Source organism: Sturnus vulgaris, chromosome Z (assembly GCF_052056855.1).
Source record: "Sturnus vulgaris isolate bStuVul1 chromosome Z, bStuVul1.hap1, whole genome shotgun sequence".
NCBI classification, from domain to species: domain Eukaryota; kingdom Metazoa; phylum Chordata; class Aves; order Passeriformes; family Sturnidae; genus Sturnus; species Sturnus vulgaris.
Window position 1 is genome coordinate 77561005 of NC_142283.1, and position 18051 is coordinate 77579055.

Consider the following 18051-nt stretch of genomic DNA (forward strand, 5'->3'; position numbering starts at 1 on the left):
AGCATTAAAACAGTGAGATTTATTTGTCTTTTAATTTTTTGCAGGTTTATATTTTACTTTTTCTTCACACCCGGGGAGAAAAATATGTTTGTTTGTTCCTGTTAAGGAAAGCAGAGATTTTACATAAAAAAAACCAGGGATGGAACCAAAGTAACAAACAAACAGAAGTCATAAAAAATTATGAAGCAGTCAAGAAACAAATGGCAGCTGCCAGGACTGCTGAAAATGTAAATGCGAGCAGAAAATGGAGAATTAAGACAGAAAAGATGGATAAAATATCACCTTTACTGTGCAGAGGAATTTGTTAATTTAATTATACTTAAGTTATGTTTTGCACTCATGATATATGCCACCATGGTAGTGATAGAAAGCAAAGACTTCATTTTAGTGATGTAGGTTCTGGGTTATGGATTTTCTATTTTCCTATTTGCTTTGGAAAAAAACGGGAGGAAAGAACTTCTGGTCACAGCACCTGAGGTGGGGGGGGGAAAGAGTGTTGAGGTGAAAAAGTCCTTCGTCTCTGAAAAGAAGCATTGCTCTCTTGCTTTGGCCTCTTCATGCCTGCTGACTTGCAGAAGAGAAGTAACTGAGATGTCCTTTCATATGCACCTGTTAACCCTGTCCTGCTGTGAACATGGAAAACACTGTTTCCAGGTGACAATTATCTCTTTTTTTCAGTCTGAGCTGTGCTGTGAGAGAGCACCTGTCTGGATACTTCCCCAGGACCAACAATGTAAGTAGAGTGAGCTATAGCAAAGTAGCTATAGCAAAACGTCAGTGGTGGCTGCTTTGCCTACATAGAGAGTGTAAATATAGGGCAATAATGACTATATGCATGTAGTATCTGTATTTTTGCCACTTAAAGGTGCTCACAATCTGCATTAATTCTCAAAGCACTATATATATATATTTATTTTTTTTAAATCATGTTAATTTACAATATTTTAGTTGTGAGTAGTTTCTGGCTGCCTGTGCCAGATGAAGAATCATTGTGTGAACCCTGCCCTGGTTCTTGAGCTGAGATTTTCTAACTTGTATGAAAACTGCTTAATTAGTCATAATGGAGAGGCTTTGCTGGAAAAGTTATTACCTCTGAAATTCTGTGTATAAATAATGACATAGTTGGATGGAGCTCTGAGGGGAGCCCTGGTCTAGGGGATGGAGCCTTGGTCTAGAGGAAGGTGTACCTGTTCAGGGCAGGAGGCTGGAAATAAAAGAGCTTTAAGTTCCCTTGCAAGCCAAACTATTCTATGAGGATCCAATGAAAGGTGTGGAGGTGAAGCCCTAATAGCAGTAGGTGGTTTGTTCGGCCTGGAGGAGACTGAGGGGTCACCTCATAATGGTCTTCGAGATCCTCATGAGGGGAAGAGGAGGGGCAGGCACCTATCTCTTCACTCTTTCGACCAGCAATAGGATCTGAAGGAATAGCACCACAGGTGAGGTTTAAGTTGGATTTCAGGAAAAGGTTTCTCTCCCAAAGTGTGGCTGGGCACTGGAGCAGGCTGCCAGGGATGTGGTCATAGCACCAAACCTGTTTGAGTTTAAGAATCCCTTGGGGAATACTCAGACACATGGGTCCTACCATGTAGTTGGGGTATCCTGTGCGGGGCCAGGAGCTGGACTCGATGATCCTTGTGGGTCCCTTCAAATTCAGGAGGCTCTGTGATTCTGTGAGGCTGTTGCCAGGCTCCAGCCTTCTCCGCTCTCAGGCGACACAAGAGCCGTTCCGCTCCCCGCCGCCGCGCACCCACAGCGCCGGGGGCAGCAGAGAGGGAGGCCGGGGGGGCGGGCCGCGGGCCGGCGGCCATTTTGGTCAAGGGCCGGCACCGCTCTTTCCTCCCTTACTCAAGATGGCGGCGGCGGCGCATGCTCGGAGCGCCGCCGGGGAGGCCGGCGCCGCTGGCCGCGGGCGCTGAGGGGGCGGGCGGGGAGCAGCGGCGGTGGCGGCCATGGGCGAGACCGAGAGGCTTTATTATGTGTACAGCTGCGACTTGGACATCAACGTGCAGCTGAAGATGTGAGTGAGCGGCGTCGGGGCTCAGTGGGAAGCGGTCGCTGCCGCCCTGGGAGGGTACCGGGCCGCCCGCCCCACGGCGGGGTGCGCTGGTGCCGCAGCCCGGCGGTGCCAGGGACAGGCGGTGCTGGCTCAGCTCCGGGTGCCGCTTCCCTGCCAGTGTCCCGGCCCGCCAGGAAGCGATGGGACGGGGCGGGTGGGGGGCCGGGCTGGAGCTGTGCTGCGAACGCATGTCGGATGTGCTGTGTCCTCAGGTGCTCCAAGGCACGGATTGTTAGTGCTGGCTCCCGTATGTTCTCTCACCTGTCATAGAATCACTGATTGGTTTGCGTTTAAAGTCTATGCTGTTAGACCCCTTGCCATGGACACGTTCCACTATCCCCGGCTGGTCCCAGCCCCGTCCACCCTGGCCTTTAATGCTCCCGGGAATGGGGCAGCCGCAGCTTCTCTGAGCAACCTATGCCAGTGCATCGCCAGCCTCACAGTAAAGAATTCCATCTAAATCTACTTTGTCTCCCCCTGCCCTGTCACTACATTCTCTTGTAAATAGTCTTGCCCATTATTTCCTGTAATTTCCCTTCCGGAACTGGAGGGCCGCTGTTATAAATGAGTTGGTGTTTGGGGTGAGATTGTAAGTTACAAGTAATACAAAGTAATTTGGGATTGCTAAAGAGTTTTTGTTTTGAAGATATGTATCGTTAAGCAGTTAATATAAGTAGTCAATACAATGTAGTTAAGAATGATTAAATAATTGGTATAATGTTTTGTCAAATGACTAGTCGTGTGGAAATGGTTGTTAGACTGTTACAGACAGGTTGTAAGTAGACAGTTGCCGCAGTGTGAGTGAATGTGGGAGACTAACAGGAGTTCAATTGGTTAAATGGAAGGAACATTCTAGAATATGACATAATGGGGTGAGGACATCAGTTTGATATGTAATTGGGGGACGAACTGACCTGGTATAAAACCTGGTATAAAATACCAGGATTCTAGAATGATTGGTCAGAAATGCACCGTGTTATGAACCGACCGGCGCCCTGAAAAGGAACCGATCATGGGAAGGATCCAAAGCGCCCCAATCCGCGAGGAACCGAGGGTATAAAGACTGTCCAGATGCTCTGCACCTGCTCCTCCTGCGGAAACTCGGTTCCAAGGGAGCACCCAGTGCATCAGTGGTGACACTCGCACTGTTGGTTGTTGTTGTTATTGTTTCTCTGGCTGTCGTGTGGGGCTCGGGCTTATCCCGAGTCTCCCTTCTCAGCTGCTAACTTTTAAATAAATGAGTTAACCTTTACCAAGGTTGCTGGCCTCGTTTATAACACCACTACTGTGTCACAGCTCACTCCTGAGTGTTAAGGGAAGGAGATACCCTGGTGACACTCTTCCTGTTTGTTTCCATGCTCCTGTGAAAGCACGGTGCTCTTAGTGGGCTGTTTTACTGTAGGAAGGTCCAGGTGCTGCAGCATGTAAATATATTCCTGCCTGAGCATGTGGAAGCACTTTTGTTAAGCTGGAGTTACCACACGGCGATGTAATTTTTAGGTCATTTTTTAAGTTACTTTTCTTCATCACAGCAATGAGAAGTTTGGTGTAGTAGGGGTGTGGCTGACTGTCAAATGTAGTGTACCCAGTGATGTTGCATTAAAGTATGTTCCACTTTTTTGGCAGAGTGACTTGGAGAAGCTTATTCAGGGTTGTTTAACTTCTGAACAGGTGATGGTAGTGGAAGGTGGCTCTGCTCTGTTCTGTGCTATCAGGAGTCAGATCTATGTGACCTCTCTGATAGTTCATTCCACTAAACAAAATTAAAACTAGCATGCTTTTTTTGTTTTAGCACATAGAAATGTATGACATCCTTAGAATGTGCAGTGCCAGTTCCATGCAAATAACTTGTTCATCTACTCTGAAATGGTTTTGTGGAAACAAATAAATTTTTGTTTGTTGGAGGATTGATCTTACATGTTTTCCTATCACCACCTCAATTTTTTTGTTTGTTTGTTTCGGGGTTTTTTTTGTTTGTTTTGTTTTTTTTGGTTTTTTTGTTTTGTTGTTGTTTTGTTTTTTGTTTTTGTTTATTTGTTTTGGTTCGGTTTGGTTTTGGTTTTTGTTTTAATTTGTGCATCCACTGGTAGATATCTAATGTGCATGATTGTTTCCATTGTGGTATAGCTGAAACCTCAGAAATTCCATCAATTCCTCTTAACAGTAACATTATGCAAAGTGTTTCAAGGCTCTAACCAAATTTTATTTGAACAGTCTGCTTAAGTGAACTTTATTTTGTTGTGGACTTGAGAGATTATAGACTTTCAAAACCAGTCATACATTTCATAGCTCTTAAAAATTAAGATTTACTTACCATAATTTTGGGTTTTATTTTTCCAAATAGTATTTGGAGCACATGTAATCTGATGCTTGTTTTGTCTTCTTAATAATAGCAGCATATGTCTTCTCATTTTTCGTTGCCCTACTTAAGGTCTATGTGAGAATCCACAGGTTGTACTAGAAGAAGTTACCTCAATTTAAAAGACAAACAAGTAATTCATGCCTTCCCTGCTCTTCCCCCTACCCTTGCCTAAATCGCTATAGCAAAACATTTGTGTTTACTCAGCATTTCACATCCTGAGTTCCTCTCTGGTGTTGGGATTTCACTACAAGCAAGTAATACAAAGTGATAATAGCCTCAGTACAGGGTGACCTAAATATAAGCTACAGAAATGCATTAGGATTTCTACTACAGATAAAATAAATTCTGGTTTATTTATGTTTTCTCCTTTTCTTCCTCCCCTGCCCTCTCTCCCACAGAGGAAGTCTGGAAGGGAAAAGAGAACAGAAAAGCTACAAAGCTCTCTTAGAAGATCCTATGCTGAAGTTCTCAGGACTGTACCAAGAAACTTGCTCTGACTTGTATGTGACTTGTCAGGTGTTTGCAGAGGGGAAGCCTCTTGCTCTTCCAGTTAGAACTTCCTACAAGGCTTTTAGCACTAGATGGAAGTAAGTGGCTTGCCTTTTATTTCATATTCATCATAGTTACTGGGTCATCAGGTATTTATGTAAGATTTGTTTTCTGTTGTCTTCCTCGTAATGGCTTATGTTTCTTCAAGTGTCTCTATGGTTAGTGATATCCAGCCAGCACAAAACCAACCATTTTGTGTTAAGGGTAACTGACAAAATTGCTGCTGGTGTGCTTGGGAATGTCTTGCTACATAAGTAACTTTTGGGGCCTGGAGCGATTTTCATGCTGCTGGCTGACAGCCTGATCCTTTATACTAAGAATGTTTTTCTTTTGATCTGTGGCCTTTTAGTCATGCTCCAGACAGGTGTTTGAATGGTTGAAACCCTCAAGAAAATGTCCATCTGCCCTAAGAAATTTTTATTCTGAGGAGAATTTGGGTTGTGTAAACTAATAGAGAGTACCTTGAATTGTAAAGCTTTATGACTAATAAATAGTGTTTCTCTGCAGCTGGAACGAGTGGCTGAAACTGCCCGTGAAGTATCCAGACTTGCCTCGAAATGCTCAGGTGGCTCTGACCATCTGGGATGTGTATGGACCTGGTAAAGCCGTTCCTGTGGGAGGAACAACGGTCTCACTCTTCGGAAAATATGGGTATACAGCTTTTTCTTCTCTGGTGCACATCTGAAGCTCACCTGTGAATAGTAACGTAGCACAGGTTATGAGAGATAGGTTTTTAAATATTTTCTAAACTAGATTAACAGTTCCATGTTTGAAAACTTGGATACGTAGGTAATTTGCTCCACTTATTCCTGGGTGCAATTTCACACGTGCTGCAGTGTTGTATAGAAGAAGTCTTCTGTATAACACCCTTTTTTTTTTTTTTTTTTTTTTTTTTTTTTTTTTTTTTTTTAGCAATCTGCGAGCCTGAATTTTAAGATGGCAAGTGCTGAAATAACTCACATCTACACCCTTGTAATGCATGGATGCCAGTATACTGATTACTTAAAAAAAAAAAAATTAATTGGCTTGCAATTAGGCTGTGAATACACTGTTATTTCTAGGGAGGAAATGTCACTCAGTAAATCAGCACTCTTCAAAGTTAATATGCTGTGATCCAATAGAGGGTTTATTCAGTAAATTTCTGGATGGTAAGACTGAGGTGGGAAGGACTGTAAATGTGCTGGATGGTGAACAATACTTCGAAAGCATCTTACCTAAGTGGAAAGGAGACTGGAAAAATAGTTTATGATCTAAGGACGGCTGTGAAGCACAGGTACTTTTTTGCAATTGATTGTTATCACATGCAGAGTGGGGAGCAGCTGCCCAGGAAAACAGAGGAACAGGCTTGTAGTTTAGAGTGAGTCTTAAATTTTGTGTGGTGCAGCATCATGGTTCTCATGTAAAATGTGCAAACAATGTTGACTGCATTAATGGTTTGCAAGTATGTGCATCAGAGACAGTGCTATACCCTTTTCCTTCCCTTTTCTTATCCTTTTCCTCTTCCACTCAGCTGGGGTGTATTCTGTTCTTTCCTACCAATTTCAGTCAAATTTCTGACTACTGGGAGTCTGTATCATTTAATGTCTAGCAAATAGGTGTGATGGAGGAAGTGCTATGCCTGGCCAGGCTGAAAAAAAAAAAAAAAAAGTAGGAACATTTTTCTGACATGTACATACTGCTGGAAAATGGGGAAAAATAGCCTGGTTTGTCTTGCCAGTGGATGAGAAGTAAAGGTTAGACTTAAGTGCAGGAAAAGTTTAGATTATTATTAGGAAAGCTGCTCTAATGATGCTTGAATGCAGAGAGTGACTCTAGAGAGAGGTTGTATCTCGCTCATTGAGGAAGCTACTTCAACGAAAAAGAATGACATTGCCTTAAGGCGAAAATTTAACCTGATCAATTGGACTGTGCCCCAAAGACTGCTGGTACCTGTTAAAGCATTAAAGCACAGAGCCTGGAAAAAGACAAAAATAAATTTCATTTATAAGTCTTATTTCCAGCATGTGGAACCTGGATGAAGTAGAGGGAGAGAAACCAACAAAAAATTTTTGAGATTTATAGTTTTTAAATGGAACCCATTTTAGTGGTATACCAAAAGTGATATGTAAATTCAAGGTCAGATGGTCTTTCTAATTGCTAATTTTCATTTTTAATGGTTCACTTTTTTAAATGTACCTGTCAGTTGTATTTACCTTAAGTTGTTAGAGTTAAGTGATCGGCTCTTATTGGCAGAGGTAATACACTTGATTTCTTGGGGCATCTTTTATGGGTGGATCAGCACAAAAATGCAACATAAGCAGGATTTTGCAAAGAAAAGATGTGGTCAGTTACCCTGAGAAGTTCTGTTCACTGCACACTTTCAATTATCAATTCAATTTCAAGCATTGATGGAGAAAGTGATGTGTGGAGAATTGTGGCATTTTTTGCTTGGTGTGGGTTTTCTGGCTTTTGTTTTGTTTTTTTTTTAATTTGGCAGCTCAGAATGCTTCTTTATGTCCACTGACCTTCAAATGCAACTTAAATAGTTTTTTAGTTGATTTTTTTCATACTGGCAGACCTAGGGTTACTGTTAGGATTTGCAAGTCAGGAGGAATATTTTCTGCTTCATTACAAATAATAAAACTATGAAGGTTGAGCTTTCTCCTCAGTTTGTGTCCGTACCACTCCACTGACTTTGGGAATGACTCATTTTTCTTCCACTTGCTGAATAAGTTTTCTCTGACTTCACAATTTTCTTCTGAGCTTCATGTGCCAGTGAAATAAATACTGTAGAGAACGCAAGGTGCAAGGCACTTTTGCAAGTAGAGTTCAGTTATGCAATTTTGTAATTTTGGCAAAGGAAGCCACTTGTTTTCTTGCAACTGCTGCTGAACTTTGATTCCTGACAACTGTATTATTTTGAATTTACTAAAGTGATTCTGCATTTTTTTCCTGCAGTATGTTTCGACAAGGAATGCATGACTTGAAAGTCTGGCCCAATGTGGAAGCTGATGGCTCTGAGCCCACCAAAACTCCTGGGAGAACGAGCAGTACAGTCTCTGAAGATCAAATGAGCCGCTTGGCAAAGGTAATGGAATAGCAAGTAACCTTTAAAATGTATGTGGCAAGCATGCACTTCACTGGAGAGAAATGAAGACAGCTTCTTGTGCTGTTTTCTCACGTGAGAGCTCTCTTCCTTTGGTTATTTTGGTGTTTCATAAGATTTATACAAAGGAGTAAAACAGATCATATTTAATTGCTTCTGAAGTACTTTTTTTAAAAAAACATTCTAATACAGTATTCTGTTGGAACAACTCAAGATTTAAATTCTTTGTAAGGAATGAAAACGTAAATATGCCTTGAGGATGCTTAAAGCCAAATTTCCATTCCAGTTTAATAAGAGCATTTCCTAAAGTGACTTGTGAGGACAGTCTGGTTTCTTTCAGAAGCCGTCCATTAGCTTTGAGGCTTATTGGCATAGTGTTTAAAAGTATGTGACATACCTCTACGTTAGAAAGAACCTGAGTAGAACTGGAAAAATTAACCCAAGTTTTATTAATTTAAGGTCATGAATATGTATATTAGTAATTACACCTGCAAGCTTTTGATGGGAGAGTATATTCTTGCCGTCAAAACTACTGGAATTGATCAGAGTGTGTTAGTTACTGGACTATTTTACTAGCTGATCTCTGATTATTCAGGTAAGCTTACCTCAAAGTTTCCAAATTGCTCAGTACATTTACTCAGTGAGCTTTATTCTTGATCTTGGTCTTCGGGGTTTTATGCAGACCTTTGTGGAACTCCCAATAAAAGATAGATCCATTTTCTCATCTAGAGATTTATGACAGTGATAAACCAATTTTCATATAAGGGTCTCTATTTTATTAGGGCAGTTTGCGCTGAATTTATAATGAAAATCTCATTAAAGCCAGTGCCCATTTCTTGATCATAGTAGAATAAATATCCTCAAGCATAAGTAGTCTCTGTAGAGAGACACTAAATATCAAGTCTTATTTCCAGTTTGTCCCGTGGTTATATGATGGATGCAGTGGGCTTCTGAGAAAAGCTTGGAGAGTGTAGGCCATCCCTTTCATGTTCTATTACACAAACATTACCATTCACTCTCTGTAGTTCAAAAAGCACAAATAAAGTAGAGTACTTCAGTCATAAAATAGTTCATTCTGTTTTAGCCTGTTATTTTGGCATTTGGAAGATGATGCCCTAGACCTCTGAGGAACAGGAGGAAATTCTTTCACATCTCATTTAAGAGTTGTGTAAATTGTTAAGAGTTAATGTCTAACAGAAAGCTAATATCATCACTGCCCCCATTTTTCTCTTCTGAAAGCTGTTTCAGGAGATGCTAATTTCTGAAGGAGGACTGTTTTCACTGGTAGTTTGTTGTGGTCCTTTTTTATAAAACCATTTTATCATCCGATGCTAGGGAAATTAGTGGGGTTTCTGGGTAGTGTGTCTATGAGAGCTTTCATTTGCACAGCTGTTTACACAGCAGAGGAGGTTCTTGTGATGTATCTCTCCTAAATAGCCATTGTTCAAATACAATCAGCTTCAGTTGTTCTGTGACTTACTCATCAGTTTCTGAATGCCTCCTCATGCTACTCTGTGTGAAGGTATATTTAAATATAGGTAAAAGGACTAGGACTTAGGTACATACATGGCGAATTTGTGTGGACCTCGTTGTTCTAGGTTTGGGGTTTTTTTCTGTTTATTGCACAGACTTGCCCAGTGTTGTGCTATTGATTGGTATCTGGTACCAGAGGCCAAACTAGAGTCCTCCAGATAACAGGTAACTTTGGAGAAGAGCTTGTGAAGGATCTTTTCTCTGTCTGAATGATAACTCTTTTCTTGACATGCTTCTGAGTTTATGTCTGTATGTGTTTTTTATTATTGCATGGAGTTTGTATAAAACCAGTGACTAGGTGGTCAAGGAATTGCATCCTTTTACCTTAAATAATTGATTCTGTGGCAAGTCTCCTCTTTCAAGTTGAGGTGCCGTACGGTTGTGTTCTCACAAAATACATGAATGTTGCTAGTAAAACTGCTAGTGATGAAAAAAAACATGGTTTGCATTCTGGAGGCATTGTGAATGCAGATTTTTTGTGTACTAAGGAATATTAATGGGAAGAGTGTGGAATATTTTAGCATGCTCAAACATGAATGGCATTAAGATGTTTCTCCCATGAGTGGTGTGTTAATTTATTCTACTTAAATTTAAAGTACTCTTAAGTTCTTTTTGATCCATTCATTTCCCTCACACCTTCTGCTGGCTGAATGAAATTAAATAATAATAATGTTGAGATACTATCTAAAGGGATGCATCTTACTTAGTTGCAGATGATGAACGCTTCTTTCGCTGAAGGGGACATACTATTTTCTCTCTTATTTTAAACTTTAAATATTAATTCAAGACAACGGTTCTTCATATGCTCACAGATCTTTCAGGTCTTGTATGCAGACCTGATTAATTGCTGTATTGCAACTTTTTTCCTCTATAAGGGAGGTTTAAGGGTTTAAAATGCTAATAATTTTCTTCTGAAACACACAAAATCACTTTTATTTTCTTTATTCTCTAGTGCAGTGAACAAGAAAATGAGCTAAGAATTTGTTACCAAATTTTTTTCCCAAGGCTTTGATTAGACAGACTTTAGCCCAACATACTTGTGCCTGTACTGTTAAGACATCAGTTTAGTGAGGATTTGAGAGAGAATAATGAAAGTGTGCAATTGCTGCAAACTCTTAACTTCTCTATCTTCGTAGCCACTTTTATTTTTAGTGTACCTCTTGTGCTGAGCTATGGAAGGTCTAGTGCACATATCTGACAGACTGTGCAACCTGGACATCTCCCAGTGTATCCTAAGTCTTAAATCTTCTGTGTTGTTTTTTTGTACTAATACCATCTCCAGTTGTATGTGGAAGCAGCAGGCTGCTGTTGTGTTCCCCTGCATCCAGTATTTTTATTCCTGCTATCCCAAGTCTCTGTATCTTGCCTGTCCTGAAGCTGGGCAAGAAGTGATGATTGGTGTCAGTGTATGGCCTGTTCACATCCAGATGCTCATGGGTGGGCAGGCTGACCACAGAACAAAGTTTATGAAATAATGGTTGTAACCTTTCCCCTAATAAAAATAATTTTGAGGGGTCTCTTTCCTAGCCATTTTCTAGACATTTACTAATTTCTTTGAGAGATGAAGGAACTTAATGTCTTCTAGTTCCTCTGCATCTCTTGCATTCTACAGTAATTACTGATTTTTTGAAGAACACTTCTCATTTCTTAGCAACTGAAAAGGTGATCTTCATATTTATGTGGTCTGCTGCTGGATGTTTCATAAACAATTGTGTTAGTGTATCTGAAACTGCAAGTAGTATGCTCTCATCTTATCTTCTATTCTTAATGAGTCCTTTAAACAACTTTGTTGCTATTGCTACAGCAGTTTGTAAACATAGGAATAAAACTTGAGCTACTTATCAAATAACTAAAAGAGAGAGCAAGCTATGCAAGTCTATGACTTGCTCTAAGATCTTCTGCTGACCCAGTTATAGTCCCATTCTGGAAACCTGTAAGGCTGACAGGCAGAATTATTCAGTATGGTTAGTTTTTGAAATACTTAATTTTTGTTTGGCTTAGTGAGTTTTACTATATGAAACGTAGTAATATAAAAAGTGGGATGTCTTTCATACATTACTTTAGTTAAGAAATAGGTTCCTGGTTTTGTTATGTTAAAAATGCAAAGGTGATGTGTTTGCATAATCATTATGGTCTTTGCTGGGATTGGTATTTTGGATAGTAGACTTATTTTTATGGCGTGGTTTGGCTCTTCACAAGGTATGTACTGTGTTTCTATGTACAAGGTGAGGTTATTTTTTCAGTTCCTTTATTTTTTTTCCTCTGATTTCTTATTAGTATCTCTGTTATAACTTTAGTGCTCTTTTTCTTGCTCTGAGCAATTTAAATGTTATCATTGTGTTTTTTTCATGCAGCTCACCAAGTCTCATCGGCAAGGTCACATGGTGAAAGTGGATTGGCTGGACAGACTCACCTTTAGAGAAATAGAAATGATCAATGAGGTAAGTCATTGTACATCAGGTTTGGAATTTTGGAGAGTTTTATCGTGCTAATGTGAACCTTCACTTTTTTAGGAGACTTAACTCTTAAATGCTTGGGTATTTTTTTTTTCCTTCAACTGCCAGTGCATATGGTAAAGGAAAAAAAAATAATTATTTGGAAGCTTAAAGTTAATTTTACTTTAGCAATAATGAGAATCACAGAATAGATTGGTTTGGAAGATACCTTTAAAGGCCATTTAGTCCAGCCCTCTGCAGTGGGCAGGGACATCTTCAACTGGATCAGGATGCTCTGGGCCCTGTCCAGGCTGACCTTGAATGCTTTTGGGGATGAGGTTTCTACCATCTCTTTGGACAACCTGTGCCAGAGCCTCAGCACTCTCACAGTAAAGCCTCTCACTCCATGCCTTTGTCTAAAGTGCCTCTCCAGTCCTTCTGCAGGCCCCCTTTAGGCAACAGAAGAGCCTCTAAAAGCCCTGGAGCCTCTTCTTCTCCTGACTGAGTAACCCCAATTCTCACAGCCAGTCTCCAGAGCAGAGGTGCTCCAGCCCTTGGGGCATCTCTGTGTCCTCCTAGACTGCCTCCCTCAGGTGCCCATCCTTTTTGTGTTGAAGTCCCAGAGGTGGATGCAGCTCTGCAGGTGGGGTCTCAGAGCACAGAGGGGCAGAGTCCCCTCCTGTGACCTGCTGCCCACCCTGCTGACGAGCAGCTCAGCCCTGAGTTACTTTTGAAGGAGCCAGTGCACTTGGCCAGGTTATGTCCAGCATTTAATCCACAATGCTGCACACATGTCTTAGCTGTTTTCAACTTCAAGGGAACTTGATCATGGAAGACAGGCTTTATTAATAATTTGGAACAGCTTGGATAACAACTGTTAGGCATGACTAACTTAGCTCTAGGATTTTAGTTTGTGATGGGAAGCTTTTTAGACATTTATCCTGTTCCTCGGCTTCAGACCTGTTCAACTTTGTTTTTTTTAACTTTGGATGCTGAGGAATGACATTTCTAGTTTTGAATTAATATTTTTTAAAAAGAAAATAATCTGGTAGTTTAGTTCCTAAATGAGATTTTAACCTTCATTGATCAAAATCAGCTCAAACTGTTTAATTTGTTACACCCGTCTTTCCATGAAAGAGCTCTGTTTTTCTTGTGCCCTGAGATTTTTGTTGCCTTATTGCTAACTCAAGCTTTGGAAGTCAGATTCTTTTTTTAACTATTTAACTGGTTTTATATTTTTATATTTATATTTCAATGCTTTTTAGAAATTAGTCTATCATCCTTTTTATCCCTTTTTTCCCTTTCATTTTTCCTTTTCACTGACCATAAAAATACAGTGAAATAAAAGTTTCTAGACCTGTGCTTTAAACAGAGAACCACTTTGTCTATGGTAGAAAGTCAAGCCATTATGAATGCATTAAATGAACTGAAATTACTCATTGTTAAACTTCTTTCTTGTTTCCCACACAGATTTTAAAGTTCTAAGCACTTTTTGTAGGTAAAGCATTTAAAAAATGCATTCATGAGCAAGTCTTCCTCTGAAGATGAATAAGCTGCCAATCTAATCTTGTAGACCAATTTTATTTTGTCTCTTTAATGGTGTTGGTTTAAAAAGATGATTTGTTTTTTCTGTATCTTCTGTTTGTTTCTTGATATGCATAATTATAGGTAATGATTTAGGAAAAAAGCTAGCACCAGCTATGCAGTGGTCATCTGATTATTCTGCATTGCATTTTTTTGTACCTTTAGCCCACAGCTGGAAGCTGCTGATTAAAACAGGTTTTCATCTGTTAAATGTGAATGCGTATCATGAAGCAGGAATGTGAGGTAGAAAGAATGTCAGGAAGGAGGTGATATGGTCTCAAGTAGTTCTATGAAATTATTAGCTAAATAATTGCTATAACAGCTGATAACGTAATTAATCAGTTACAGCACAAAGGAAGTAGGGTATTTGCTGTACTGAGAATGCTGAAGATTGATGGCCTGCAATAAATGATACACATCTGTGGTGGCTCTTTCCTCAGAGGGAGAAACGAAGCTCCAATTTTATGTACCTGATGATTGAATTCCGTTGCGTCAAGTGTGATGATAAAGAATATGGAATAGTTTACTACGAAAAGGTATGTGCCCTGCAGGCTTTATGGCTGTCTTTAAAAAGCAGCATATGCACCTAAAATGAATGGGTTTTTCTGCTGAGATGAAATATTCTGCTGCAGTAGAGCAGCAGACAGCTGTCAGTGGCAACTGTTTATGTACATACAAATCAAATAGTATAGATGCAACAAGATTGCAGATGTCAGTCATTTCTGTAATAGAGTTCAAGATTACAGAATTTAACAAGTGTGAGTGATTAAAAACTTTCTGATTTATAGCTCCTTTAGTCATCCAGCAGTATTTTCCGAGTAGCTCTATGTAAAATTATGACTTAGATTTTGGAGGAAGTGTACCTGTATTGAGTGGTAACTTTATAAAATATGAGTTATTAAAACTTTGCACAGGAGTTTTGCTGTTGAACATTTTCTATAAAATGAATAAATGCAGAAGTTTAGTCTTTCCTACTGAAAGTGCTGTGGAGTAATTAAGTAAAAGACTTCTGGATTGGAACATCTTGCATCTTTTCTTGCTGTTTATGAAAGAGATCTGCAAAGCAATGCCTTCATTTTTTTTTCCTGAAGTTAAAATTTAATGGGATGAAGGGTTGATGGTGATCTTAACAGACATCAATGTGGTATTAGAAGGTGCTATCACTCTTAAGGTCCTATGTATTGTGGAAAGACTCACTGAGATGGAAAAAACAGTGTATCTATAATCTGGTTTCAAATAAAATTGTTTCTTAAATTTTTCATCATCTTCAGATACATAAGAAGTCAGAAGGTTACTGAATAAGGCAGTTTCATTGGAAGGAGAAAAAAGATAGAAAAAGAAACACTATAAGCAGAATTTATTCTGAGAATTTTAAAAAGTTTAATGCAGTACACAAAATGTTAACATAATGGGAAATGGATTACAAGTATTTCTGTGTATATGACTGTTACTAGTTGACCTGGACTGAAAATGTTGTGGTATAACTTAAAATCCTTGAAGGAAGGCAGTGAAAAATACAGTAATAAATAGTAAAAAGCAGGATTAAAAAAAAAAAAAAGAGAGAAGACAGATCATAATCTGCTTCAACTACTTGTTATATTGCAAGTTAAATCTTGGGGACTTTTGTCTTTCAGGAGTCTTTTCTGTTTGGTTGGAGCTATTTTGTGGGTTTTGTGGTGGGAGGACAGTTGATTTGATTTCTTCTTGTGACTTTGTTTTACTTTAGTTTATTGGTGAATTTTGATAGTATGGGTGAAAGTGTGTCTCAAGCAGCTAGCTAGGTTAGCTGTTAACCATTTCTTTTTGGGGACTGTAGTTGACAGTGAGATCTCTCCACACATTTCAAATCTTTTTTTGCCTTTAGAATAGCTTTTTTCACAATGCTTCTGTACACTTATCCAAGAACCAATGGTAGCAGCATTGCAAGCAGTGGTAGAGGACTGTTTTGCTGTTGCGAAGCTATCTTGTGCTACAAATCACTATGAAACCTACAATGCGTCAGAAATCCCCATGAACGAAATTTACTTCTGTGGAAATAAAGGAAATACTCTTCTGGAGAGTACAGCAGAATATGATCAAAATACTGAAACTTTTTGCTAACAGCTAGCTCTTTACATGAGAACATGCTATACCTTTCACAAGTGCAAACATATGAGCATGTGCCTTGTGTCCTCTTGACTCTTTTCTTTTTTGTGAATGAACATGGCATTCCTTAAAACAACTTCTCTCCCGTACCTCCAGCAACCTGCCATTATAGATGAATTATTCCTAATATACATATGACTTTTCCTTCTTTTTTTCATCATTGTGGTTTTATATATGTGCATGATACAGGAAAAAACATTCAGACTCCAAGCATGCATCTTTCTTTTTAAAGATGTTTCTGGAGCATATTAAAAGTGCATGGAACAGAATAACTATGAATTGCCCGCTTTTGCGGAAATAAAGTAATTGAATCTGTAATAGTACATATTAGAGCTATAACTAACCACAGTTTGAGGGATTTGTTGTTGCAAAGTAGCTTTCCAACAAGTTCTTGACCCTTTTCTGACAGCAGTAGGAAATGGTACATAAATTAGTGCCTGTTTTCTCAGTTTTGTCATGCTTCCAATTACAGTCTGCAGTCTATGTATTGGGCATCACTAGTCCAGTGCGCCGAGCATAATGAAAGAAGGTTCTGTTGTCACCTGCCTGTGACCGATAGTCGAAGTGGAGATTACTTGTCACAGTTTTGTTGATATATTTGTTTTCAAGTGTTTAGGAAGAACTAGCCTGTTAAAGAGCGATTGATAGGATTTGAGGTTCTTTGACTTGACATTCAATTACAATGAAGTGAGGTGGTAGCGTCTCTTCCCATGTTCTGTGTTAACTTCATTTAAATACAGCATTCAAGATGTGAGGGATAGAGTCTGCTAGTAATGACAGCATCACCTTTGATTCTCCATTTAGGCAGAAATTCTGTGTGACTTACCAAGTACAAATAATACCAACATCTATCACTAATGCATTTTTGTGCAGGTTTCAAGTGAAACTTGTCTTTGGTAAATGATTGCACTGCTGCATCCAGTAAAGAAAAATATAGATAAATTTGATTATCAGAGATCTTTTCATGGATTTAAAGGAAGAAGTAGTGTCTACACCACTGGTTGTCTGTCCTTTTTTTTTGGTGGGGGAGATGTTGGTTTGCATTGGTGTTACTTTAAATGGTGTTTTGGTTAAAGAATAAGATAAATATAATCTCTTTGTTTATTTATGCTCTGGAACTGATTTTTAGGCAAGTACAGAAGAATGTTGCTGGTTTGGAAAATTCTGCAAATTTTTTGGACTATCTTAAATGGACTCTAATATTTGTATAAAATCGCACACACTGACCTTACTATAATGAAATATCTGCAGAGCTCTGTAACAGAGGAGTTTAAAGCAAGTAAATGCTGTTTAGTATTGACGTTGCTTTTGTTTCCTGGTGGCAAAGTAGCAGTTGTCTCAGATTCTGCCTGTGCTAGGAAGTGTTGTAGCCAAGAGGAGCAGATTCACTGAGGGAAGAGGCTGCTGAAAGCCCAGTGTTTGCTCCATGTTCTTGTGCTCTGGTCTGTCTTTCATCACATCACGCGTGGCTGTTGGCAGTTAGAGGATGTCACGGATTTCTGAGATTTCGATGATGTGAGCTAAAGCTGTCTACATGGGCATGATCAGGAAAGACTTCAAAAGGATGCTCTTAACAAATTCAAGTGCTAATTTAGGCACTAGTTTGATTTAGTAAGTTTGTATGCTGAAGGTTGTGGTGCTGCACATGTTGATCTCAAGGTATAAAGGAGAATTACAGAAGGGTAGGTTAAACAGCTGACATCCTTCACAGGACAGCTAATGTCATTGTGCCTTCTTGAGTATTTCATTAAACAGTCTGTTCTAAAATGTTCTTCCTGACACCGTAACTTGTCCCATGAATGCTTGGAAAAACTTGATTTCATGGCAAGTTTTAGTTGAGCTTAAGGCTTTGTTCTGTTGTGCAGTGAAACACTGGGAATGATTTTCCTGGTGCTTGAACTGAATAGCTAGAGCTTGTCAGCTTCACTCTACAGCATGATCTGACTGCATTCAAAGAGTTTAAAATAAACAGTCATTATCATGATTCTTTTGAAAGGTTCCAAAAAGAGTTGCCAGCAATGAGTGTACAAACAATTCGTTTAACATTAGTCTTGGGGAAAAAAAACTCCTTAGCCTTCATTTATAAACAGTTTGATGTGACACACTGGAAGGCTTTGCTCTTTTTTCTTTTTCTTTTTTTTTTTTTTTTTTTTTTAAGTTTCGTAAATAAGCAAGTTTTAGACTATAGTGCTTTTGTCATTCTCATCCTAGTGAGTTTTGAATTTTTAATGTCTGCCACAGACTTCTAATTGTGGGGTAAGTGCTCCACTTCTATCAATCTAAAACTTTTCTTTTTTCAGTT

At 39.3% G+C, this 18051-nt stretch overlaps 1 protein-coding gene across 2 annotated transcripts in view; it reads left to right on the plus strand.

Moving 5' to 3' along the window:
- The first annotated feature begins 1866 nt into the window (after nt 1–1866).
- The window catches only part of PIK3C3 (phosphatidylinositol 3-kinase catalytic subunit type 3), a 67407-nt gene continuing 51222 nt past the window's right edge, over nt 1867–18051 (plus strand). For both annotated transcript variants that reach the window (XM_088156921.1, XM_014894849.2), the window contains exons 1-6: nt 1867–2017; nt 4817–5005; nt 5475–5618; nt 7905–8034; nt 11940–12026; nt 14045–14140. In XM_088156921.1, coding sequence (XP_088013047.1) covers nt 1950–2017; nt 4817–5005; nt 5475–5618; nt 7905–8034; nt 11940–12026; nt 14045–14140 — 714 coding nt within the window. In that variant the 5' untranslated portion in view covers nt 1867–1949. The remainder of the gene's footprint in view (nt 2018–4816; nt 5006–5474; nt 5619–7904; nt 8035–11939; nt 12027–14044; nt 14141–18051) is intronic.